This window comes from Drosophila rhopaloa, unplaced genomic scaffold (assembly GCF_018152115.1).
Source record: "Drosophila rhopaloa isolate 14029-0021.01 unplaced genomic scaffold, ASM1815211v1 contig_155, whole genome shotgun sequence".
Classification (NCBI taxonomy): Eukaryota; Metazoa; Arthropoda; class Insecta; order Diptera; family Drosophilidae; genus Drosophila; species Drosophila rhopaloa.
Window position 1 is genome coordinate 4,722,493 of NW_025335034.1, and position 27,814 is coordinate 4,750,306.

General features: G+C 42.6%; 4 protein-coding genes across 4 annotated transcripts; 2 read left to right on the forward strand and 2 right to left on the reverse strand.

Moving 5' to 3' along the window:
* The first annotated feature begins 328 nt into the window (after positions 1-328).
* Positions 329-27,665, forward strand: LOC108048727 (choline O-acetyltransferase). Its single transcript, XM_044457090.1, has 9 exons — positions 329-458; positions 851-1,141; positions 19,136-19,215; positions 20,235-20,426; positions 24,483-25,244; positions 25,368-25,775; positions 26,820-26,966; positions 27,031-27,231; positions 27,468-27,665. The coding sequence occupies exons 1-9, from the start codon at positions 329-331 to the stop codon at positions 27,663-27,665; spliced, it is 2,409 nt and encodes an 802-aa protein (XP_044313025.1).
* Positions 1,032-14,261, forward strand: LOC108048747 (vesicular acetylcholine transporter). The gene is made up of 2 exons (XM_017129586.2): positions 1,032-1,141; positions 7,807-14,261. The coding sequence occupies exon 2, from the start codon at positions 8,188-8,190 to the stop codon at positions 9,916-9,918; it is 1,731 nt and encodes a 576-aa protein (XP_016985075.2). The 5' UTR covers positions 1,032-1,141; positions 7,807-8,187; the 3' UTR covers positions 9,919-14,261.
* Positions 20,625-21,534, reverse strand: LOC108048749 (peritrophin-55). Its single transcript, XM_017129588.2, has 2 exons — positions 21,447-21,534; positions 20,625-21,367 (listed from the first exon to the last, which is right to left on the reverse strand). Exons 1-2 carry the CDS (start codon positions 21,454-21,456, stop codon positions 20,694-20,696), a joined length of 684 nt encoding a protein of 227 aa, XP_016985077.2. The 5' UTR covers positions 21,457-21,534; the 3' UTR covers positions 20,625-20,693.
* LOC108048748 (vegetative cell wall protein gp1) lies at positions 22,979-23,924 on the reverse strand. The gene is made up of 2 exons (XM_017129587.2): positions 23,856-23,924; positions 22,979-23,784 (listed from the first exon to the last, which is right to left on the reverse strand). Exons 1-2 carry the CDS (start codon positions 23,860-23,862, stop codon positions 23,105-23,107), a joined length of 687 nt encoding a protein of 228 aa, XP_016985076.1. The 5' UTR covers positions 23,863-23,924; the 3' UTR covers positions 22,979-23,104.
* Positions 27,666-27,814: the final 149 nt, after the last annotated feature.

Consider the following 27,814-nt stretch of genomic DNA (forward strand, 5'->3'; position numbering starts at 1 on the left):
TGTAAAATAATTACATGTGGTGCAAAAACCAAAAAGAAACAAACGTCTGTTGTTGTAAAATAATTACATTTTGTGTGTGTGTGTCTGTGCTTTTATTGCGGGCAGGAGGGAAAACTCAGCAAATAAATCCTCGGAACAAGCTGCCCCTTACATAAGCCCCGAAATGTGTGCTACGAAAATGGCAAACGCAAAAAGCACGCAATGACAAAACGGGGGAGCAAGGAAAAAGCCAAACCAAACCGACAGGTGAGAGTGGCCGAAGGAAATTGATTTTCTTCGCACAGTGCGAATAGAATTTTATTCAAATGTGCTCAACTGGGCGAGAGTAATGGGCCTGGGAAAAAGGCGGCGTGAGAAGGTGGAGGTCGTGTCGGGAGCAGGATTGCCCGCCAATTGGCCGGATGTTCGGCGGAGGCGCAGGCGCATGCGCAGGTGTCCTGCGCCGTGGAAGGCGCAAGGTGGGGAGCTCGGCCTTCCAGGCTGAATACCGACAAAACGTCGAGCTGCTGCCGCTGCTGCTGCTGCTGCTGCTAGTGCTGGTGCTGCTGCTCTGTGCTTTTCAGCGAACCCAGTCGCCAGACAGAAGTTACCTTTGCTCCTGCCCGGACGACTGAACGCACGCTGCTGCTGTTTCGCCGTAGTCTCGCCGTCCGTCGCCTGGAAAAGAACTCCCCGGAGCAGAGCTCCAGAGCCGAAATTCTGTTTGTGGACCTCAGCCAGGGAATCTATTAAGCTGAATCCAAGCGAGCGGTATCGCAGCGGTTGAGCGGTAACGGGTAGAGTGTCGGTGTGTGTGTGTCGGTGTGAGCGTTTTGGCGATCGATTGGCGCGCGAGCCTTTACATAACACACAAGGCAAGGAAAAGAGTCGGGTGGTGTCCGCGCGGGTTTTTCTGTGGCAACCAGAAGCAAAACCAGAACCAGAACCAGGACAAGGACCAAGGGATCCGCATCCGGAGCGAACGTGGCGTCCAACGAGGCCAGCACCAGCGCCGCGGGCAGTGGCGCGGAGTCCGCCGCCCTGTTCTCGAAATTGCGTAGCTTCTCCATTGGCAGCGGGCCCAACTCGCCGCAGCGAGTCGTCTCCAATCTGCGCGGCTTCCTCACCCATCGCCTCAGCAACATCACACCGAGCGACACAGGTGAGTTGGAGGAGGCGGTGTGTCCACTGCACCAAGTGCTTGCATAACGTTGACGTTGCGTCTCTGAGAAAGGCATATAATTAAAATTAAACAACATCTAGCCCGCAAACACTAGAGCACAGGGCCCCGTGGCAAGTGGTTCGTCCTCGTCCTCAAAGGCCTCCCGCTCATCAAGCGTTGTCCTTTGGCACACAAGTGTATTTATATATATATATATCCACCTTGTGTATGTACATATAAATGTGGGCATGGTGTGTTCGTGAGCTCGACACTTGCCACATTTCACAGGGTAGACACATTTTATTTATGGCCCCAAAAAAACCAAACCAAACTCGTAGGTTCGTAGGTTTCATTTCACTCAATGGGCCTCCGTTCACGAATGCGGAACGGAATGGAATGGAACAGTTACCGTTCGACCGCCTACCGCCCGAGCTCAAAAACTGGGCGCTTCTTATGTAATTCACAGGACACCCAAGTGGTTTTTTGTAAGGGAATATTTAGGATGCAAGATTTGGCACTCTATAACAATACAGTAAGAAAAAGGTCTTTAAAAAACAATCTGATTTTACCATATCGATTAAAGGTATTCCCATTTTACCAATGGGCTTTCATGTTTCATTGAAAATATAAAACAACAAATAACTTTTGGCCACTATTGCCAAGAATATTATTTTACCTAAACTCATATAAGAAAATTAAGAATCTCGGTTTATAAAAACAAGCCACCATAAAAACAAATTAGTTTTACATTACAAATTCAATTTTTTGTCTGTAATTGTCTTCTGAAAATTAGCTACGACGTTAAAGTTAAATATTTATGACAAATTTATCTCTTGCAATATAATTATAAAAATTAAATAACTTAAAGCTCCCAATAGCTAAAATATTATTGTCAAATAATGCAAAAATAATTGCGATAATGGAAAAGTCATTGAATTTACCATTTTTAAAAGATTATTTACATTACTTTCTATCGAGTTAATTAATTTTTCAAAGATATAAAACTTTGAAGTTACAAAATATAAATTTGGTGTTTTTTGGAATTATACGTAAAGTTTGATTTACTAAAGAAAATAACTTGTTAAATGCAACAATAAAACTATTTTATTCTCATTAATTTTTTGTTCTTGTTGAGTAACAATTTTGTCATATATTATGATAAGCTAAATAGGCCAAGGCTGAAAATATTTTTAAGCTGAACGAATACCCATGAGCAATTAGTTGCTAAATTCCACTGCTTGTCAATATTACTGCGGTCACCAATTGACTATCAATTAGCCAAGAACCCCAAACAAATGCCTTTATTAGATTGCGTCGACTAATCAAATTTGTGTCTGCTGTCCCATTAAATCATTACAAGCGTCGTCTTGGTGGGATGTGGAGATGGTCTAGTCATGGTCTGGTTGGAAGTTCATCAAAGCCATGGCCCATAGAAAACGCCACCATGCCCGAGCCACCTGCCAGAGGAAAGCAATTTTCTCTGGTGCTGCGGCTGCTGCATAATGAAGGCAATAAATATAAATTTCACACACAAACACAAACAAGACGACGCCGTCGTCATTAGATTGTTTGCCTTGTAGACGCGTTTGTAGCGCTGATGTGTTCATAGCGGTTTCATGTCAAAACAAAAGGGGGCGCACCACAACCACCACCGCCACCATAACCACCGTGGAACTAGAGGCCCACTCCCCTTTTTTCCTTAGACCCATCTATCGCAGCCCGAGGGGATGGAAGTGCCAGAAACAAAGGCTGGCAGGAAGGTAGCTCGTAATAAGCTAAACGAGAAACAAGTAACGCATTTGTCTTGATGCTGTCTGATAAGAACGTACCCGGACATCTCGGGGGTGGCCAACATTGAGCCATCAGGAGCAGACGGGGGAAATGCGACAAGGGGCTGAAGAAAGGGGGGTGAAAGGGAGAAAGTGGCAGGATCTAGACCAGAAGTTCGGAGTAGCGACATCAAAAGTCGTAAAACGGTCGGTGATGGTGTTGTTGATTGCTCCGCATTTGCCAAGCTACAAATGGTTACATTTTGGGCCCAGGATTCGATGCTGGAAATAAGCAATTTGCCAGGACAGACTGGCTATCGCAGATATTAATCAAAACTACACAGGGGGAAAAATTTAAAATATGTATGAACAAACAGCAACACTAAAGGACTTCCTTATAAAATAGTTAGTTGAGTTATGGTAAACAGTTTTAGATCTCTATCTAGTTTTGAATTTGTTTGCATACACAATTGAAATTGCTTTTAAACTTAAAAAAATTCAAAGTTAGTAAAAAGTTTGAAAAAATGTCTGTAATTTTTGTTCTCTGTGTACAAAACCTCATGAAACATGAACTCTTGAGTGAGGGGCATAAAGGTAAATTACTTCCACTCTGAAAAAAGGCAGTAAGAGAAAGTCCAAGTAATTTATGTGCAAATCAATTTGTAATCCAACTCTCATCGTTGACCAAAAAGGGATGTTCGATGGAGACGGCACATGTGTGCGAAAACACGGACATTAGATACGCACACCCACACAAATTGCGAAAAAAGGAAACCATTTGGCACTCACTCCCCCTCAAAGGGAACTCCCCCCACGGCCACGCCCATTTAATGTTTTGATTTATAGACAGCCCCACTAAAGGGGCTCCTCATACGCCCCGTGGTACCATCAGTGGCACCAAAATGGCGCATCTTTTATGCCAGCGCGCTGGAGACTAGAGTTTGAAACGGATCCTAAAGCTAAATGGCTGTGGGTCCACTGGGATTTGATAAAAGCACATCAGCCAAACAACAAAAAGAGCAATAAAAACAAAAGCTAAGAGGGTTGCGAACACGTTTCGGTTAAGAGCAAAGGGATCCACTGCTGGAAATGACATTTTCCTCTGCCCAAAAGTTTGGCAATTAAAAAGTGTTCCAAAGACCAGCCAAAAGGGCTAAGCTAACCCGGTAAAATCGATTGGACGGCAAGACAGCGACAAGACAATTAAACTTGAAACAGAAATGTCAACGAGAAACCACTTGGCAGTCGGAAGAGGGTTAAGGTAGTGCTGGCAACGGCGCCAAGTTAATCGATCAAGAGTGGCCAAGGTGAGGCTCATTAGCCGGCCACAGTTCATTAGAGCCAATTGCTCAGATGCGGCATCGGGAACTTGCCCAACGCCTCAGCGAGCACATCGAATTACAGCCGAGGGTTTGTAAACTCCAGTAACACATCGCTGACCCCTCGCACCCAAAAGCCTAGTTCAACCCTTCGTGGCACTTGAACAAAGCAGCTTACACCACTTGCGGGGAGTTTTACAAGCCCCGTTCCCGTTTTTGTATGGGGTGGTATCTCTGAAACACTTGTGAGGATTTTCCACTGCCTTTTGTCAAGTGCCTGCGTGCGAAATGCGGCTTACCATAAATATTATGATATATTTTATTTGCTGTTTATTTAAGACTGCACCCCGAACCCCGCCTCTGAAAAAAAAAAAAAAAGAGAAAGAAATATATTTTAGATTATTAATTTTAATGGCATGGATTCGTTGCCAGGGTAATGGCAAAGCGCCAAAGCTCAGGGTTACGTGTTTTTCTGTTCGTTGCCATCTCATTGCAAATTCAAACCGCCCCCGCCGATACTGTGTTTTTTATGTCTTACCCTTCAGGAGAGTCGGAATGAAATTGTATTTTACGCTGATTACCTCGTCAGACAGACGCAGGCACACCCAGCTATCCACGCCCCCGCCGAGCTTGGGCTTGGGATTGGGCTTGGGCTAAAAAAAGCGAATGTAATTTCATTCCCCTTTCTCGCGGAAAGCAAACATCCTTTGCTGTTTGTGAGAAACGACACGAGCAGGCTGCGGATGTTCCCAGGGTTACGGCGGGTGGCAAAAGTCGGCGATCATCCTGCCATTGAAGGGCTTTAAGCCCGCTTCCCTCAACTGCTGCCCCAGAATCCCATTTCGCTCTTTGTTGTCCTGTCTGACAAAAGATTAAATTTGGTTTTCCTAGATGACTTGGCCGTTCTCCTTAAAGCCTCCTGAATATTTTAGGGCAACACAGGCAGCACCTGAAGCCCCACAGGTAGCGCATTATTAATGGGACACAAAGTAGAAACTACATTTTTCTTCCTCTGGCCGAACCAAGGAAAACACATGGGCTGTCATAATTTACTGTGGTGGAAGCTGCATTAAATATGAACGCTTGGCCTGCTAATTGAGCCAGTCGGAAGTTGGTACTCGACCCCAAAAAACATGAAAAGGAAACCCAGCGGGAGGATGAACAAAGGGCCGGGCGAAACGAAACTGAAACTCAAAGCAAAACATAAACCGAATTTTGTATAAATGTTTATGCATTGCCTGGGAAATCCGTCAGCTGTCCACGGAGCTTTGCCAGACAGGGCGGAAAAATCAATAAAATTATAAAAGCGTAAATACAAATTGCTAGCTCATTTATAAGCATATATGCATAAATCATAAGTAGGTGTGTCCTTCCACTCCCTAGGGTATTAAAATGAAAGTAAAATCAGTCAACTAAATAAAACTGCTTTGAAAATATGTTGAAATGTTTATATTAAAAAAGCAAAGTTTTTGATGTCTTATAATGGCCATTCCTTGGAAAGCAAAATTGTCTTAGTGAACATTGTTAAATATTTTAGTAAATCCTTAGAAATTGTTTATTGAAGTATATTATAATAATATTTTGGGTATGCAGACATCTGTTTAGACACATATAAAGAACTCTAGTCAAAGCATCGAAAAGTTATTCTTATTCAGTGTTTTAATAAAGAACTTAAGATTGGAAAGTTTCACCATATAAAAAGAAAACAATCAGATGATTTAATGAATCAAGTTTGATTACAAAATATTGTCTAAAATCCTATTCTTTTTAGAAAGAAACATGCAGTATTAATAAATATTGAATAACGTTTTGTTAAGGTTAAGGATAAGCAGCTAAGGGTTTTTTCTTATAAAAAATACTTAAATGTTCGTCAGATACATTGAATGGTCTGACTAGTGTGGGCCTTGTTTTAATCAACATGTAGGCACACGTTTCTGCACTTGACTTGAGCAGCTGCAGGCGGCCCATCGACCCGTCGAACAACCCCTGGTGCTGATAAAAGCCCACCAACCACCACCCCTCACCCTCCCCACCAGGGTCAAGTGCGGCCACCCACCTGACCCACCGGGCTGGGCCTCCTCCTGGTTTTGTTGTTAGGGGAAAGTACTCATGCATGGAGAAAACTCAAAAATTAAAGTCGCTGGATGGAAAAATAAAAGCAAAGACCCCACTCTGTCGCAAAACATAATTGACTCATGGGCAGCCCGGGGGCTGTTACCATATATATAAATATATATTCATATATATGTACGAGTACCCATGTGAAAGTGGGTGGGTGAACGCAGCCCTCGATCAGGACACAGCCCAAGGTTGTCGGGGAGTTTTGGGTTTGGGGCAGATACACGGACGTGGTCATGAAAATTTAATGATAAAACGAAATGTTTTTGTTACGTCTCGTATACTCCAAAGCCTCATAAGGGGGCGGCTGTGAATTCGGGGGAGTGGGAGGTGGCAATGGTGTAGTAGCAAAAAGTGTGGAGGGGGTCATATTTATACCCTGCACACGTAGCATTTTCATGTTTACTCAAATGGGGGTGGCTGGTCGACGAGCGCTACAAGGTAGATAAATGTTGAAATTAGATCAGCATTAATAGCTGGAGCAGCAGCGATGTTTTCTAGAGCACTATTAACAAAACGAAGCCCTAATGAACTGAGAGTGGTGGCATTTTTTCCATATTAAACTTAAGGGTCAGCTGGTAATCAACTTAACATTTACAAAACCCATCGGGAAATATGAAAAATTGTTGATAACAAAAAATACTTAGCTCAAAAGTCTCTATGGTCTTCTGTATTTCTTCTAGTATAACCTTATAAAATATTATTTATTTATAATGTTTGAGTTACAAAAATATTGAGAGATTCAAAATAAGCGAAAATAATAAAATGTTAAAAATGCATAAAAACTATCTTAAGGTAAACTCAATTCCCAGTTAAGAACTATGCGTGGGTGGACTTTTACTCTCTTTGTTTAATTTCAAGCCCTTTTTGATTGCGTGCAAGTCGAGTGGGTCGTTTTTGCTTAGAAAAAGCAATCATTATAATTACAGCTTCGATGGGTGCAACGGCGGGGCTCTAAGGACACTCCGCTTCACTTTCTTTTCAAGGGGTGGCCACAGGCCTTAGCCCACAAATCCAATTAAAATAATTGCTACACCCTTGCAATATTCCTGGTCCCACAAAAATTCAATGAATTAATTGTTGAATGTACACGTACTTTTTCGGTATTTGTTTTATGATTGAAATGTGTGTCCTTCGAAAGTGAAAAACATAAAGAAAGAGATTTCCCTTGTCCTATGTAATCGAACCAATGCGAATGCCACGAACTAATCCTAATACAATACAATTTCTGTTCACCAGCAGGCAGCCTTTTGCAACACAGAAACAACATTTCAATCATAAAATAAACCCAACTAACCAACTAATCCTAGTTAAGAGTGAGAGGGAGAGAGAGAGAAGGTGCGAGAGAGATATAATATAATAAAACAATAACTAATTTTCATCGCATTAGCGAGACAATCAACAAACGAACAATAAATAAAGAAAAGACTAACGAAATCTTGTTTCTGTGTCGTTAAAGGTTGTTCACTGGCATGCCAACAACTCGTACACCTCCAACTACAACAACCACACCAAAACATGTAATCAAACCACACAGCAACAGCAGCAAAGGCAGCAGCAAACACCACAGTTAACCACAAGCAACGACAAACCACCTCAAAGCGAGCAAAGAAAGCAAAGAAAGCGAGTACGCGGAGAAAGGCGGCCATTTAGCGCAGCGGAAACGGAAGCGGCCATATTTGTAGCGAGCGCTAAGCAATTTCCGGCTGTAATCATGACGAAATCCCAGATCAGCGCATTAAAGCTTTAAAGAAGAGTACAAACAAGAAGAGGGTAAATCCCACAAAGAAACCGGCGCAGAACTTCGTACACCTCAGCGATTAATTTAGGTGCAACCAAAATGGCCTCATTCCAAATACCTGTTATCAACCTCGAGTTGCGCGAACTCAAGGACATCGTGTGGGAGAAGATCCAGGAGCCGGTCAACCAGCGGCGCCTCATCCTCGTGATCGTCTCGATAGCCCTGCTGCTGGACAACATGCTCTACATGGTGATAGTGCCCATTATACCCGACTATCTGCGCGAGATCGGCAGCTTCGAGGATGGACCCACGCCGCCGCCCCTGAGGGACAATATCACCGGCCAGATCATACCGGTGCACCACGACCACCACGGCCAGGACTCGGCCACGGGCATCCTGTTCGCCTCGAAGGCCATCGTCCAGCTGATGGTGAATCCCTTCTCGGGCGGCCTCATCGACAAGATCGGCTACGATCTGCCCATGCTGATCGGCCTGTCCATCATGTTCTTCTCCACGGCGGTCTTCGCCTGCGGCAGCAGTTACAGCGTCCTGTTCTTCGCCCGATCCCTGCAGGGAGCCGGTTCCGCCTTCGCGGACACCGCCGGACTGGCCATGATAGCCGATCGCTTCACCGAGGAGAACGAGCGATCCCAGGCCCTGGGCATCGCACTCGCCTTCATCAGCTTCGGGTGCCTGGTGGCGCCACCGTTTGGCGGAGCCCTCTACCAGTTTGCCGGAAAGGAGGTGCCCTTCCTGATCCTGGCGCTGGTCTGCCTGCTGGACGGCCTGATGCTGCTGCTGGTAATGAAGCCGGTCAAGGAGGCGCTGAAACAGCGGAAGGATGTGCAGGACCAGGTGATACCCATCTGGCGCCTCCTGATGGACCCCTACATAGCCGTCTGTGCCGGGGCTCTGACCATGTCCAATGTGGCGCTGGCCTTCCTCGAGCCCACCATCTCGCTGTGGATGGAGGACAACATGACCACGGACAACTGGAAGATCGGCATGGTGTGGCTGCCCGCCTTCTTTCCGCACGTCCTGGGCGTGGTCATCACCGTGAAGATGGCCCGCAAGTATCCGCAGCACCAGTGGCTAATGGCCGCCACGGGATTGGCCTTGGAGGGCTTCTCCTGCTTCATCATACCCTTCTGCAGCGGCTACAAGATGCTGATGCTGCCCATCTGCGTGATCTGCTTCGGAATTGCACTCATCGACACGGCCCTGCTGCCCACACTGGGATACCTGGTGGACGTGCGCTATGTGTCGGTCTACGGCAGTATCTATGCCATCGCGGACATATCCTACTCCATCGCCTACGCCGTCGGACCCATCATCGCCGGCGGCGTGGTGGAGGCCATCGGCTTCACGGCCCTCAACTTCTTGATTGCCTTCTCGAACCTGGCCTACGTGCCCGTGCTTCGCAAGCTGCGCAACATCTACGACTTCAAGCCGTTCGAGAACGAGGCCAACATCCTGATGCAGGACCCGCCCAACAAGGAGTACCAGACCTACGTCATGCACGACCAAAAACCCGTGGAGGGCGGTGTCAAGAACCACCTGGAGTACGGCCAGCAGTATCAGCAGGAGCAGGAGACCAATCTGGACGACCAGCAGTACGAGTACCAACAGCAGCAGGGATACCAGCAGGCCGGCGGCTATCAGCAGGATCAGGGCTACCAGCCGGGCTACCAGGAGCAGGGCGGCAGTTACGCCCCCCAGGGACAGCCCCGTGTGGCCAATCCCTTCCAGCAGCAGCAACAGCAACAACAGCAGCAGCCCCAGAGCAGAGGTCCTGCCGGACCGGCGAATCCCTTTAGGCAAGGATTTTAAACTGTTGCCCCAGCCCCAACCCAAAAGCAAAACAGAAGCCCCTAGTTTTAAATCGTGTTCTTTTGTACATCTCCGTGTGCAGCAATTCGTTCTCCGTTGAATCCACTATAAACTCGACACAAGACACATATACATATATTTAGCATAGACATATAGGCAAGTGGTACGTACACTATAACGAGCATAACATGCAGATAGTTAATACAGCAGCTAGATAATGCCTTGCACCGCACCAAGTTTTGTATCATACACGAATGTTGAAGCAGCCAACTAAAAGCAGTGATGGGAAAAGTACGATTTTGGTTTACCTAGGTGGAGGCTAGGGTGCAAAAAAAGAATACAAATATTGACCAGATAACAAAGTGTTTCTTCAAAACTTAAAATTTATTTTAAATATGCAGTAGGAAAGATTTATTTTTATGTTTTAAAGTAAGCGACCTGATATTAAATACAAGCATATGATAAAAATGTCTTTGCTACGACAGGTAAAAAAATCTTTCAGAACCTCCTCATTTTTTTATTAATGCCGAAGTCTTAAACTAATAATTCAGGCTACTTAAAGCTAAAAAATAATGTCAAAATAAATTTGAGAACATCTAGGTAAACTAGGAAGTGTCCATGCCGAATTCCCATCGCTGACTCAACGTATATATGCATCAGCATATAGCAGCTATATAGAGCGGTCCGATCGGACAGCCTATGCCCTATACTCAGTACTCATGCAGCCGTTTTCGTGTCTATCAGTCAGTGAAGCTAGAGAAACCAAAGCCTAGGCATAGTTAGTCGATAAGGGGAGGACTCGGACTCCCGCCATATCAAATATACACATGCATATATGTATCAGATATTATATACACGCATATATATCTATATACAAGCTAGCTGTAAGCGGCTCAGCTGGCCAGCGGACCACCTTCGCCCGAGTGCCGCCGTTCCACAGGCAGTGGCATCCATATCGCAGACATATCACAAGTTGCACAAATCGAAACCCTCCCCCGCCCGCAGAACCAGAGGAACTCTTTCGGGTGTCATTGTGGCGGACTCGGGTCGAGAGTGGATTCCCGGCCAGCCCGGCTATATGATTTCCGGTTTGAAAAATATTCAGTTACAATTTTCTTAACATAAGACACAACCAAGGTAACGATACATATCAGAGTCTCGATGGCTCGCCTGTTAAAATTACCAAAAGTGATATTACTTATTGCTACTAGTCTATACATAAATATATATATCGTATCATATCGGTAACATACACACCTACGTTTAGGAAAAGTACATGAAGTGTACGTAAGTTATACAACCAATGGAAACAGAAATCAATTTGAGATTCAAATTCAAGTTTCATATTTACCTACCAATCAATTATTATTTGCTTGTTGACTCTATGAGCACGTGGGCGGCTCCGATCAGGGGACTGCCGCCATAGTAGATCTTCGATAGCATAGCATAAATGTGTGTACCTTGTCTATAAGATAAAGATAAACCTACAGAAAAATAAGAAGCATATTGAATAACGATTATTGTATTTTTGATTCATTTCGACTGCACCACTTTTTAGGGCAGTTTACTGCCCCTATATTATACACCTTTTAGCTGGAGCCTAAGATCCACTATATCGATAAGTAAATTGATCTTTTATATACAACTCAGCAAGCGTATATGGATGTCAGAATATTTATGTACATTTTTCGAATGTGTTTAGTCAGCAATTACAGTAAATTATGAGTACTTTATATCACAGACTTTCCATATCCGTGAACATATCAATGAAACGGCTATTTAGGAACTGCTGTCAATGCAAACCCAGAATGAATATGAGTAACTTATGAATTACGAAAGCAATTGGTTAGATCACAGTCTGCATAAATATACGCTATACATTAACAGAAATGCACTGATTTTCAAGAAGTTACAAATTATGTTCATAGGATTTTAGAAAATTTATCGTTTCAATATTGTCTTGAATCTAATTTCATTGGTATTTGATGTAGATACTCTAGCAAATCAATAATGTTGTCTGTTTTTATGGATTGCTTGGTTTTTATTACATTCTAATTTTCTTTTTTCTTTGGTAGATAAAATTATATTAGTTTTCCTCATTTTACAGACACTTACATACACTTAATATATATACATAGCTCTACAAATTTACAAAACTGTAGAAATACTCTTAACTATAATATGAATTAAACTCATGAAAAAATCTCCCATCAAAAGTATCAATTAAAACGAAGGACAGGAAGTGGTGAAGGATAGAGTGTTAAAGCAAACTACATATTTATATATGAAAAGCAAGCGAGAAGAAAACCAGAACAATTAATATAGTCAATAACGTACATATATATTATTATGTAACATATTATATTTAGAACGTTTATTTAAGTAGCTAACAATAGAGTTTTAATTACAACTAACCAAACATATATAAATATATTGAAACCCCCAAAAAGCAATATTTATTTAAGTTTCCTTTGGAACAATCATCTAAAAAACAACAACGCCATACCCTTAAGCCGTGTAAAAACTGGAAATGTCATTAAAATGTACTTCTAATATTCTCTAACTTTAATATTTTCCTTCTTCTTAAAAGTGTTCAATCTTTACACGGCTAACAAGGCAGGATGTAGATAGATGTCAAATAAATAATACAGTACGATTTCAAGCATTCAAAATTTCAATAGATTTGAACAGTTTAACCAAAGTTTGGTAGAGCGCAACATGTATATGAATCTTCCAATTTTGGTTTACAAATATAAATATATATATAAAGCTAAGTAATAACCATCACATAAAGTAGTCGAGGGACGGGGTCCCAGAAGGTCAATAGAGAGTAGCCTGAAGGATGTGTAGCAGTGCCGGCAATGTGTAATAACTTACTAAACAAATAAGAGCAAATGGAACGCATAAACTAAATGTGTTACAAGCATATAAATATGAAAATATAAGAAACGATGTATGATAAAATATATTAATATACATTTATAAAATGAATTCTAAAACACGATAGCAGTTAATTGAATGGTTATACTCTGCGTATTACAAGTGTTGAATGTTCAATAGCATTATATGAATTATGAATTATACGCAATAACTGTGCGCTATGGATAATTAATGAACAAATTCATTTTTAATATCGAATATTTACTAAATGATATAGGGATTTTAACTTGGCAACAATACCGGTAGCACAGAAAAAAAATTTGATATTTTTTCATAAGAGAAATGCCTCTCCGACAGTTTCTATGTGTTGTGCGTGTGAAGAACGTTTTAGAAAATTTAATTGTATACCCTAGACAAAATAAAATGAGTTTGTAAGTGAAGCCCACAAAGTTAATGCCACCACAGTTCAGTTTTGTATTGTATATAAGGCATATTGTTAGTTTCGAATGTCTTTTTTGGTCAGAGTCAATGTAAAAGTCAAAGTCGAAGAGTTTCAAGTACATACTTATATAGTACAGAACAAAATTATTAAGAAAGTCTTTGCAATTTGTTTCGGCTAATGTTATAGACGTTTGTGTTACATATTTACCAATAATTATTACGATAAACAGTGGAAATTATTATAAAAGATAAGTAAGCAAAAGCGAAACCGGAAGCGAAACTAAAATTTTACCAAGTATCCAAATCCCAGTTCTGTAACGTTGCTGTTCAATTTCCAAGTCTATCCATCTATATTCTATACGTAATTATGTTTGTATCTGAATATCACACCGTTCAAATATCCCCAAAGAACTAAGCAAACTAAGTGCTATGCATATCAAAATGAAGCGAATCGATGTTCGATGACTTAACATACATAGCTTGGGCATATTTTCAAGGCATGCCAAAAAATCTCCTCTATAAACAAATGTAAGCAATAGGGAAAAAAAGCAGGAACTGCCTCAGAAACAAACGCCCTGGAAGTTCAGTTTGATGTGTGGGAGTTATCCAGAAAATTCGTGCAAAAGTCAGCAAAATCAAGAGCTAAAACAAACAAACATTCGCTTCGGGTTTGAAATTTTCTGGAATTATTTAAGGCTAAAATACAAATAGAAAGCTCACACACAGTTCTATAAATCTATAAACTTATTTGGACTCCATCGAAAGAGAATTCAAAATGGCAGTCACCTGCTTCTGGCAATGGGAAATGTTATGAATAATGAATTGGACAAACAGAAAATATAATCGAACGTACATTAAAGCATACAGATATTGGCATGAGCTATAGAGGAAAGATAATGCATTATTACAGAGCGACACACCCATACACACCACACCCACACACACCCACAAAACACCCAACAGGAACAAACAACACAAAACAAACATGTACTATTGAAATATAATTGTTAACCATGGAAAAAGAGTCTTTTAATGGAAACTGGCAGCTCATCCGATCTATTAACGATTAATGCAATTAATTAGCTAATGTGGGCTACAAAGGACCTTCCAGTTCGTTAAAAATCGAGCCACATTGTGTGTACACTGTACACCTGGGTTCGTGCCAAGTCGGAACGGAAACTTTTGGATCAATCTCCCAGCCCGGGGGGTTAGTAAATTTCCCAAAACCAACGAACTTGGATGGAAACTGGGGGAATGGGAATTGTGTGCGTGCCCTGGGGCCAGAAATTTGTGTGGAAAATGATTTTATGTTTGCAATTTCCATTAGCAACTTTTGGCAACAGAAAGTTGGAGGTTGGGCAAAAAGTTTCCTTCTTCTTTTTTTCGGGGGAGGATGAGGATGCCTCGGGCTTAGGACCAGAAACAGATTCAACCACAACCGAAAGGTGGACCACTTCTGGGGCAAGCGTGTATGTATGTATTTGGCAAACATTTTGGCTGCTTAGCCGCAAAGCAAACCGCAATCCAAGTCAGCAGAATCCCAATCTCCGTCACAATGCGCAAGCAATTTACGCTTTCCGCTTGTTTCAATCCGAACAATTACAAGAATTTGCAATGCCTCAATGCGGCAGTTAATTTGAGTTTGGCGCACAAAAGTATGCTAGGCATTTGCGGCGGAAAAAGAAAATAAAGCCGGGCCACAAAAGCGCAACGTAGTCGCCGTGAAACAACGGCGCTAAGACCGAAAAAGGATTTACGGCTCAATTGCGATGTGCGTGCGACGGCGATGGGATCCGCATCCACATCCACATCCACCCTTGAATGGAATAAAGCCCTTTACGAGCAGCCAAACCGAACAAAAGGAGGAAAACTCATTCACTCGACCATTCATCGCTTGTTCCGACATCCGACAATGTTATGACCCCCGGCAGCTTCCGACACTGAAAAAAGGACAAGATAAATAATATATATTATTAGGAAAATTTTAATAGTTGAAACCTTTTAATCTAATATTACAAAAACTATTAATATTGATGTTAAGGGGTATCTTTGAATTTTAAATACAACTTCTATCGTTGGCAATTCAATCTTATTTCTTTATTCAAATCATTGACAAAGTTTAGATACATATAATTTCGTACATAAAAAAGCGTCTTATTCTAATTGTTCTATTTATTTAAAATATACATTTTGTATTAGTTTTTGAGTGACAACATTTACCTTAAAAATGTCATTTTAATTTAATGTTTGCAGTTTAAATCTATTGGTACATACTAATTTGACCTCTATTCGTTTTGGTCAGCATCCTTTACTATGCATTTAAAAAATACACATTTTTAATTTAAATGTCGATGCATGAAATATAGTTTATTTCCGTTCAATTTGTCTAGGAAATTTATGTTACATTTTTAATAGGTATTTAATTTTGCTATTTTTAAAACTTTTTCATAAAAATATTATATTGCCACTAGTTTTATTTTATTTTTTTCTGTGTAGCTTCCACCACCAAATGCTGGTACCAGTCCGTAGCTGCGGTTGGGGTCCCGGCTTGTTCGACGGGTGTTTTATGTAGTCGCAACGTGTCGCGCCCTCCCGCCTCCTTGGGGTGCGGATTTGTTTTGCCTTTTTAAATTCTTCTCCTTCATTTGCTCCGGTTGCCGGCATCTGCTATTTGGACTGGTCCTAATGAGCTACGGTCTTGGGGTTGACTGTTGCTAAATTGGAATCATGCCGGCAGAAACATTATTTTTCATTGGGATTACATTTTTATCGCATTGTCTGACAGGCGGCAGCAGTTGCCTGTCGCAGCCCCATGTCCTTTTGAGAGGGGAGCAGTGGAATGCCATGAATTCGAGCGTGATTTTTGCAGCTTAATAATGAGCCCTTGGTTTACGCTTGCTGACGCGTTTTATTGGCCAGCGTTTAAAGTAGGGGCGTGTTGGCAATAAGCCCGAGACTCTTCGCGTTAATGTGTGAAATGTCCTCGGCGAGGCCGCATCCCATTCCCATTATCCCATGGATTCAGCCATTATAATCACGAGGCATCGATCCATTTCCGCAAAGTTATGGCCCGGCCCAAATCGAATCATGAGTTGGCACAAAAACTGACAGATACGTGCAAATTGAAGCAGACAGCAACAGGAGTGGGGAGCTTTACTTGGGGGTGAGTCTCCTGATCCGGAACAGAAACAGGAACTGCGCTGTGTCTGCCTTTGGAAATGGTGCATGAATATCTGATTAGCCGACTGTCGGTCTAATCAGAAATCCTGGCCATCAATCAATCAATTGGAAAAGTGTCTCTGCGAATGCATATAATTGAAGGTGACGCAGCCAGATATATTTTTAGCTTTTAGTCAAGAAAATGCAAGGAATATTTTTAAATTTAAGCCTGTCGAAAGGCTATACACTCACTTCTAAGGAAACATTGTTCTTTTTTTAAAATCTTTATGATATGCACTTGTATCTAAGTGTTAAATCAGTTGATAGCTTAATAAAAATGTTCGAAATATTATACCCTCTTCGTTAAAATCAAATTTCATCTTACTAGCAACCACCTTTACTATTTTTTTAAAATTTATTTATATTTTATAAAAATTATTTTCCACATCAACGTTTCAGTATATAAATTTTGTATAATAAAGAGAAAATATCCCGAAAGCTTATGTTTGTTTCTTTATGAACCAGAACTTCCCGTTGTCGAAGGCAATTCATATTCATTTAGGAGGTTCGTTTTGTGTTTTCAGCAGAAAACTTTGTAATTGGGATTTATATTTATACATCAAAGAAGAAGTAACAAGCACAATAACTTTCCCTCAACTTTTTATAAATTGATATTTGCTCTATTAAGCGAGCGAGTTATCCCAAAACATAAGCCAGCCCCTGAGCCACGAGCCACCCCAAAAGTGGCCCAAACCTTGGCTTTAATTACTTAATTTGAATTTCTCAACGACGCTTCCTAATACAATTTATTACAATTTGCTGATGGGTATGATGGGTCGCTACGGACAGGTTACAGTTTGTGGTTGCTGTTGTTCCAGCAGAGGCAACAATAGAACGGACGTTCAAATTGCCGCCACGTGACTCCATTGTGTGATTACCTCCGCCATCTAGTTGCTCGACTGGGGCATCTTTAGCGAGATAATGAAAAAAGGATAATAAATTGCATTAAATTTGACATCGTTGTGGAATGGCGCGTGCCACTTCCCCCACTCCAAAGGGACTGAAGCGCAGAGAAGGCCTGTTTGCCGTTTCTGCTCGTTTTCCTTTCATCCCGATTGTCATAAAACATTTTTATTAATAACATTATGATTTTCCTGCCTTCGAAGGTAGTTGGGGTTGATATGTCTGAAAAAAGCTCTTCAATTGTGAAAGGTAGTGCTTCAAAGCGGTCAATGCTTTGACCCTGAAGTGCCTGCTATTTGTACTTGTACTTCAAGTGGCCAGCAATTTAGATAAGAGTCTTTGTAACCTCATCGGGACTTTTATTATTATTTATTAGTTCGTTTATATAAAATGTAATTTCGATATTTATTTTGTCTACGGGTAAAAAGCGAAGTGGTAAGGCGATGCCAAAATATAATTTTTATAGCATGTGACAACTTTTTAATATAAATCATCACACTTTCTTTTTAAGTTGAAGAATGATTTTAGAAATGTTTTTTTTCATATTATACGATGTAAATAAAAGTTTATAAAAATATAACCAATAATAATAAAATATTTAAAATAAAAGCAATCCTTTTGATCATAGCCCTTATCGCATTCTCTGGTAAAAAAGAATATTTTATCAATTAAATATTATTATTAATAAAATCTTAAGAATCCAAATCAAAAAGGAATACACAAATTAAAATAACGAATTTTAAATATTTATATTGTCTTAAATAGATTTTGGTAGCTAATATTATATAAACCATTAAAACTAAAAACATTTTTATCAGTGTTTTCTGGAAGTGTATTGTTTTATTAGGAGCAATATCCAGTAGCAAACGCCTTTACTTCTATTTTCTCTGATATTCTCCTTTGTTTCCCATAAACTAATAGAACATTAGTTAGCTTTATTATTAGTGTTATTTGAATCACAAACAAATCAAAAATAGTTTTCATTGGTTTATGAAAATGTGAACTTTAAAATTTTGTAACCTTCAACACTAGTGAAAAACACCCTATCCCCATTTTTCCCCGATATTTCCTTTTGTTACTCGCCGATAAATAAATATTGTACGTTGTAAAATTTTCTCTAAATGCTTGACAATAACATTTCAAAGGCAAGGCTGCCCATGTGAACATATGCCGGAAATTCGAGCTACTCGAGTGCAATGGCAACCGGAAGTGCTTATACAGTTGAATTACAGCAATGACAGCTAAAGTTTTTATGTGTATGTCAAGAGGCAAAAGACGGACGGTCGAAAGGAAATGAGCCGGGCTTGAAGACAGAGAGTTTTCAGTTTCCTCTGGCCAATTTTATTGCATTCTACTAGCGGAAGCCTGGCCAAGACAATAAATGGCAAACTTGCACGAATTTGTCCGAATCTTATGTGTGTTGATCCGGGACGATAAATGGTTGTGGGTCATCACGGGGATGGGCAAGCGAACTATAGAATTTGAACTGCAGATAAGGAAAATCAAATCAAGGGTTGGCGAGACCCAAAAATACACATCAACTACGCGGAATTCTGGGTGACGCATAAGCTATACATCTTGTTCTTTTGCGGGGCTGTCAGTCAATCGATAAGGGGCATTTTCGGATACCCCAGCTCTTGAGGCTGGTGACAGTGATTAACTAGTTTTCAGCAGCAGTCTGACGATTGCGCAAATTACTAAACAATTTAATTCGGTGTTCAACAAGTGGTTAATCAGCGATTGTCTCGTCGCTTTGTTTTCTTTGTTCTTTCAGGATGGAAAGACTCGATTCTGTCGATTCCGAAGAAATGGCTCTCCACGGCCGAGTCCGTAGACGAATTCGGATTCCCTGACGTGAGTAAAATTGATTAAACCATTTCGAATTCCCCCTTTTCCAGCAAATATTTGCCCAAGGGCTGAGCTCGACTGCTACTTGAATAATTCAAAGACAAACACTCGCGCACACAGGCAGACAGACTAATCCTGTTTGTTATAATTACAAATGCAAATAACGAGGGCCTTTGTATGGCAACAGGAACTCCTGGCAACCAACCTGCCGCAGCTCATGCAAACAAACCGGAAAAACCAACCTTCCCAAAAACCCACTCCCCCCGAACCTTCTGCCCCACACTCACCTGGAAAAAAAAGCACAGCAGCCACAGCAACAACCCCCGAAAGGCAGAGTTAGACAGTTCGAGTTAGAATTGTAAACCGGCAGCTGAAAGGGGATCCACCGACAGAGACAAGTGACATGAGGCTGGATATTGGGTATAACAAAAGTTTCAGCTGCTTTGAAACCGAAGAACAGGAAAAATCCGGAAGTCAACGACATGTTGACACTTTTAGCGTTTCGACTGAATATTTTTAAGTGGAAAATTGTGTTTTTCTCAGTTGCTAGATGCAAACACAAGGTTGGTGTTATTTTTTTTGAATACAAATTTGTTGGGCATACTAATGAGCTGCAAAAAATGCGTTGACCATCCAGAAATCGATTGGATTGCAGACCTCCAAGTCCAACGACACTCCACTGGGGAATTCCAAGGGAAAATCTCTCAATTAAAGTTTCCGAGCGAGGGTGGATAGCAAGAAAAAATGGCAAAAATGTCAAGGATCCGGAGTACAATGTCAGATTCAAGCCATGCCATTTCTTTTCCTTTTTTGTGATTTCAAATTCGGTTCCCAAGGGCATCAACTTTTTGTATTGCTGCTGGCAGGGTAAGGAAACTTTACATTTGACGCTCGATATTGCCATGCATACAAATGAGGAAAATGAGGGAAAATGGTTAAAACGGCCAGTGCCAAGTGTCTAAGATGAGTGGAAGTGAAATAAAATTAAATTTGCTAAGCCCTTCGAGAACCCTTTTCCTTTGCAGACTCTACCCAAGGTGCCCGTTCCGGCGCTGGATGAAACGATGGCCGACTACATTCGCGCCCTGGAGCCGATCACCACGCCGGCGCAGCTGGAGCGGACCAAGGAACTGATCAGGCAGTTCACAGCTCCCCAGGGAATCGGCCTTCGGGTGCATCAGTATCTGCTGGATAAGCGCGAGGCGGAGGATAACTGGGTGAGCATTGCATTGAGATCAACTTTTAGGTTACACCTTGGTTAGTTCTTTAACAGAACAAAATTTATATAACAAGTACTAAGGAAAGCTTTATATTAAATTAAGTGTATATGTTATTTAAAACTATTGCCGTTGAAAGATTACAATCATATTTTCTTGTATTTAAAGTTATTTTTGGGCTGTTTAAAATAAAAATAATTTATATTTCATTAGGAGTCTGACAACAATTTATTCAGCCGAAAATGCAGGGATTTGAATAGGATTTTCTTAAGCGGTGGGGGCCTCGTTCGACACCGGAGGACCGTTGTTGATGGTCGGGGCAGTGGGCGCGGGCGTTACGGGAGTGGGGACATTATCGTCGCTGGGGGATGGGGGCGCAGGTACGACAATGGTGGTACCCGACGGTGTGATGATGTCGTCGTTGTTGGTGGTGGTTGCGGTGGTGCCAGGGGCCTCAGTGGGTGGCGTGGGCACCGACGGGGTGGAGGTGGTGGGAGCAAGGGTGGTCGGAGCAGGGGTGGTGGTCGGAGCAGGGGTGGTGGTCGGAGCAGGGGTGGTGGTCGGAGCAGGGGTGGTGGTCGGAGCGGGGGTGGTAGTCGGGGCCGTGGTGGTCTTGATGTCGGCCATGGACACACAGGTGGCGTTGATGGGCAGACTTGAGCACTTGGCGCTCGGCAAGTAGTCGGAGCAGGGGTAGCACTCCTGCAACACGTAGCTGAAGTAGGTGTTTTCAGGACAAACGGTCAAATCGGAGAGCGCCACTCCACTGGTGGTGATGGCCGCGCACTGGTAGTAGGTCTGGACGTCCTCGTAGTTGGGCAGCCTAACTTTCGGCTTCGGGCAAACGACGGGCGAGATAGTTTCCTCGTACTCCGGTACCCTCGAGCACGACTGGGAAGTCTGGGCATTGACGGCCACTAAGGCGGCGAGCGCAAAGATCACTTTTGGGTTGGAAGGGAACCGATATGGCGTATAATTAATGGGCTATATCCTGGGTGGCCTGTTGGTTGTGCTGCTTACCGGCTTTCATGTCGATGATGTTCTTATTCGTTACTTGCGAGACTGGAGAAGGAATGCGTCTGGCTGCTAACTCGGCTCACCGATCACTGATGCATTCCAGCCAGCTCCAAAGCCTTTTTATGCCGCGGCAGGCCATGTTAGACACGTTTAATCAGAACGCAGCTAGATTAATTCGTGTCTTGTCGGCCGGGTGCGAAATTGAAATCAGCAATGCCGAGAAATGCTTAATTGCGCCTTACTCTTGTCGCCCCCGAAGTTTCGGTAATCTCGGCCAGATAAGGTCGGAGCGGAAACTATTCCGAATCTCACTGCCAAAAGACCCTGATTCGCCGTCAGAAGTAGGAACTTCTCATTCAGAGTGTCATGTCAATTAGCATCGCCGCTAGATCATCTCGGGAGGCGGAGATCACTGGTAATGACTATGACTTCATGGCATTTTCTCCCGAACTGAAGTTCTCGGCACTTTATCTCTGGCATGCAGATATCAGTTATTGTTACTCTACAACATCTTCGTTTTCGTTTTGGGGAATCACTGTCATTACCCATAAAATACTTGGATAGGGGTTACATGAATTTCAAGGGTCGAATTCAATTTTTTCTATAATTACTTTAATAAAACATTTTTCGAAAACTTTTCAAAGTTTCTAATTTTTAATTTTATTAAAGTTGCTGAAATTAAATAGTGTCAAAAACTTTTGATCCAACAATATACATTTTTATGAAAATGTGTAAAATCATTGAATGCTTAAGAATCCTTAAAATTTGTAGATCAGTTAGAATTCTACAAAATATGTTGTTAAATTTTAGCTACCACTCTTTTATTAAGGGGCTCTTTCAACCAAATTTGATTGAAATTTGTATCCATGTACAGTTCTAAATTTTAAGCTAAATTTGTTTTAAAGAGAACTTGGCTTTAAAAATGATCCTTAAAAGTATTACCTACATGGATTATCTTAAGGTTTATTTTGTTCCAACTTTTCATAAATATAAATCACTTTAATTATATGTCTGTTTTATGTCTAAATGACTAATAAAATACTGTCAAATAAACATGAAAAATAGGAAATTATCTCATAATATAAGATTTGAGTTTGTTTTAGCGATTTACATTGTTAAAGTTTATAAATATACGCAGATTTTTATTATAGGCTTGAACATGAGTTTATTTTAAGAAAGTCGTCTTCCAAAAAAACTTTATCTTAGCTCTATAATTATTACAATATTCGTAATTTCGTTTTTATGTTTTCAAATCGTACAAATCAAAATCACTTGTGAATAATAATTGAAGGGGAGGAGTAGCCGAATTGCTCAGTGCTGACAGCCAAGTAGTTCCTATCATTCTTCACTTTTTCCTTTCAATTTTACATTATCGGATTCGGATGTCAGTTGTGGCCTATCAAAATATTCCGTGAATAACAAGAAATCGCAATCAATTAACCTCTTTGACTCTCTACCGCGATAAGGAAGTTCTGGAAACAACAAACTGTCATTCCCCGAACCGATTCCTATTCCCATTCCCATTCCCGGTGAGAAGTATGAACGAAAGTCATTGCCAGTTAGATATTTAATTACTTTAAGTTGCTATTTAGAGTAGTGAATGAAATTCCGCTTGCTGAACGATGGGCATTGAACTGGCGATGGCGACCGGGGTTGGGAATTTAGGCGGTGGGGGGCTTCTTCTGGGCCTTGCTGGGTGGCGTTGGCTTCTTGGCGGCCTTGGCGGGAGTGGGAGCAGCTGGCTTCTTGGCCGCGGCGGGCTTCTTGGCCATGGCGGCCTTGGAGGGCACTGGCACCGTCGGTTTCTTGGCGGGCACAGGGACCGAAGGCTTCTTCTTCTGGGGAACCGGCACAACGGGCTTGGAGATTGAAACGGTGGGTGGGGTGGCTGGTTCCGGCGCTGGGGTGGGTGGGATGGGGTGGACCTCGGCCTCCTCCTCGTGTTCGTGGTGGTGCTCCTGGTGCTCTGGGTGCTCCTGATGTCCGTGGTGCTCGTGGTGCTCCGGGGTCTCGGACTCCAGCTGAGACTGAGCGGAGATCACTGGGGGCGCATCATCGATGACGTGCATGGTAATGGGAGCAGCGGTGGGCAGGACATCCATGGGCGGAGCCGGGATGTAGTGGGCGGGCGACACGCACTGCTGGAGGACGAAGGTGAAGACCTCGCCGGCCGGACAGTGGACAGTCAGCTGGCTGCCATAGACGCTGGGGCACACATAGTACTCCGAGTTGCTGTGGTAGCTGGGCCAGCGGATGCTGATCTCACCGCGGGCGCACTGCAGCTTGTAGTCCATGCGGGCCTGGCTCAAAGCCAGCAGGCTCAAAAGGGTCAATGCGAATACTAACAGGACAAAGGAAAGTAATGAATAAAAAAGGAAAGTTCCGATACTGTAAAAGAGCTGTAGGTCCAACCTTTCATCTTTTGGCTGGGTCCGTGATTTGTTATCCGTGATTGTTCAAGGGAACTGTGGTACTGCTCTGTAAACGGTCCAATTGCCATTATTTATACCGCTTCGCATCTTGCTATCAGCGATCAGCAATCAGCCATCAGCGATCTCTTCGTGATTCTTTGTGATACGCGTTCAGACCGCTCCCAAAAAAATTCCCAAAATTCATAGCTAATTGAATTTGTGTCAAACATAGAAAGGAAATAGCGACCACTAACACATTTTCCATGTCTTGCCCTTCCCTCTAAATACAATGAGACCAAATGTCGAAATTGATGTTTATCGATGTCAATTTGATCTTTTATTTCTATTTCGTTCTAAAAATATTAATAAGGAAATTTGATGAGAACTAATTGCAAATACTGTAGACTTTACTTTTTAAACATGGGTTTATTAAAATTTATTTTTTTGTATATTAAAAAGCCTATTATACATTGGTGTTAAAAACACTTCATATAAAAACTAGCTAATTCAACTTCTTATATATATTAAAGAACCACGATTTTAATTTATATTTATTAAAGACAATGTGATCTATTACGAAAGATAATATATTAAAATATTCAAAACCTATCGAATTTCTTCTTGGCAGGCCTACTACTATTGGCTCAACGAGATGTACATGAATATTCGCATTCCTTTGCCGATCAACTCGAATCCGGGCATGGTGTTCCCGCCGCGTCGCTTCAAGACGGTCCACGACGTGGCCCATTTTGCCGCCCGCCTGCTGGACGGAATCCTGAGCCACAAGGAGATGCTGGACAGCGGGGAGTTGCCGCTGGAGCGAGCAGGCTCCCGGGAGAAGAATCAGCCGCTGTGCATGGCGCAGTACTACCGCCTGCTGGGCTCCTGTCGCCGACCAGGTGTTGAACAGGACTCGCAGTACCTGCCGTCGCGGGAGCGGCTGAACGACGAGGATCGCCACGTGGTGGTCATCTGCCGCAACCAGATGTACTGCGTGGTACTGCAGGCCAGTGATCGCGGCAAGCTGTCCGAGAGCGAGATTGCCTCGCAGATCCTTTACGTCCTTAGCGATGCCCCCTGTCTGCCGGCCAAGCCTGCGCCGGTGGGTCTGCTGACCGCCGAGCCGAGGAGCCGCTGGGCCCGCGACCGGGAGATGCTGCAGCAGGACGAGCGGAACCAGCGCAATCTGGAGCTCATCGAGACCGCCCAGGTGGTGCTGTGCCTGGACGAACCGCTGGCGGGGAACTTCAATGCCCGCGGCTTCACCGGCGCCACGCCCACCGTCCATAGGGCTGGGGATCGGGACGAGACGAACATGGCCCACGAGATGATCCACGGCGGAGGCAGCGAGTACAACTCCGGCAATCGCTGGTTTGACAAGACCATGCAGGTGAGGCTATAGCCCAATACCTTTTGATATTTCAAATGCAGTACTTTTAATTTAATATAGGGAATGTTTTATATACATATGTTTATATTTTCTTAATTTTTCGGAATGAAATTTATCTTCCAGCTCATTATTTGCACTGATGGAACTTGGGGACTGTGCTATGAGCACTCCTGTTCCGAAGGCATTGCTGTGGTGCAGCTGCTGGAGAAGATCTACAAGAACATCGAGGATCACCCGGACGAGGACAACGGACTGCCCCAACACCATCTGCCGCCGCCAGAGCGTCTTGAGTGGCACGTGGGTCAGCCACTACAATTGCGCTTCAGCCAGGCGTCCCAGAGCGTGGACAAGTGCATCGATGACCTGGACTTCTACGTTTATCGCTACCAGAGTTACGGCAAAAGCTTCATTAAGTCGTGTCAGGTCAGTCCGGACGTATACATTCAGCTGGCCTTGCAACTGGCCCATTACAAGCTCTACGGCCACCTGGTGGCTACCTACGAGAGTGCATCCACACGACGATTCCTGCATGTGAGTATTTATACATACAAATGGTTCTAAGGGGAATAATTAAAGCTTCAACAAGAGAGAACGCTATAGTCGGGTGCCCCGACTATCAGAAAACCGTTACTCAGGTAAATGGAGTGCGAGGGAGATGGAGACAGAAACTTTGATCACGCATAACTTTTTAACGAATGGTCCGATTTGAAAAATTTCTTCTACATTTCGATAGGTATTGATAAACACAATAAAACTGCATTTTTACTTTTCCGAAATATTTAAATTTTTAAAATCGTATATAAGCGATTGTGGGCGTTAAAGGGGGCGTGGCACCATTTTGAAACAAACTTGCGCTGCGTAGGAACTTCTAAAATCTACATACAAAATGCCAATCTTCTAGCTTTTATAGTTTCCGAGATCTCAGCGTTCATACGGACAGACAGACAGACAGACAGACAGACAGACAGACACACAGACGGACAGACAGACGGACAGACGGACATGGCTAGATCGACTCGGCTAGTGATCCTGATCAAGAATATATATACTTTATAGGGTCGGAAACGCTTCCTTCTAGCTGTTACATACTTTTGCACGAATACAATATACCCTTTTACTCTACGAGTAACGGGTATAAAAATATATGTGCTAAAATATGTGATCCTAATAACATACAACTTTCAAAATGTTATTACTTTACAAATGAAACTTTAAATTTCTCAAATATTACCAAAAATGATTCACTTAAATACATAATACAAATTTTTATAAACAGTGGTTTCTTACACTTTTCAAAAATACCCAACTTTATCCTTAAATTTTAAACTTTTTACAACAAATTAATTGTTTTGAAACAAATAATTAAAATAATCAGTTGGTTACTATCAAACATTTGTAAATGTTCATGATAGTTTGTCAGTATATCCATTATATCATTATATTTTTCCATGTATTTGTTTTGAAACAAATAAATAAAATAATCAGTTGGTTATTCTCAAAAATGTATAAATGTTCGTGATAGCTTGTCAGTATGTCTATTATTTCATATTATTTTCCATGTACCCATTAATGTAGGGTCGCGTGGACTGCATCAGAGCAGCCAGTACGGAGGCATTGGAGTGGGCAAAGGCCATGTGCCAGGGAGAGGGCGCTAACGTTCCCCTGGAGAGCGATCGCGAGGACGAGGAGGAGTCACGCAAGGTCAAGTTTAGCATTTACAGTGTGGGTATTCCATCGTATACCCACCCCCCTGGAATAAGTAACTTATATTCGCTGCCACCCACAGAAGGATCACCTTCGAGAGCTCTTCCGTTGTGCCGTCGCCCGCCAGACGGAGGTGATGGTGAAGAACATCCTGGGCAATGGCATCGACATCCCGCTGCTGGGACTTCGAGAGGCCAGTGTGGAGGTCACCGGCGAGATGCACGAGCTGTTTAAGGACGAGTCCTACAACATCTCGCAGTGCTTCTTGCTCTCCACCAGTCAGGTAGTAACAGGCCAACAGGTCCCCGCTAAAATGCACCACATTGCACTCTTTCACCTCTGCACCACCTAATCAATTCTTGCACCACAGCACCACTGAGCACTACCCCGATGCACAAGTAGGTATCGGCTAGAGAAAATTACTTTAATGTGATTTTATGCCTTGAGACTTGTTACCTGAGGATTTGTTTTAAGATGTTTAAGTAGTCGTCTAATGCCTTATTCGAAATACCCACTTAGGTGGCCTGTACCACGGACAGCTTCATGGGATACGGACCCGTAACGCCACGTGGTTACGGATGCTCCTACAATCCGCAGCCCGAGCAGATCGTCTTCTGCGTGTCGGCATTCTACTCATGCGAGGACACGAGTGCCTCACGATACGCCAAGTCGCTGCAGGACTCCCTGGACATAATGCGCGATCTACTACAGAATTAGACACCCAAGCAAGGGAAACCAAAACATATCAGTGAATGTACCTTAGCAGGTTAGCGAACTAAACTAAGTAAGTGTAACTAGCGACCGCCCGGGCGTTTCATTTGTGACCAAGCACCACCAAGCGAGCCACCCAACGAGGGGTGGGGATC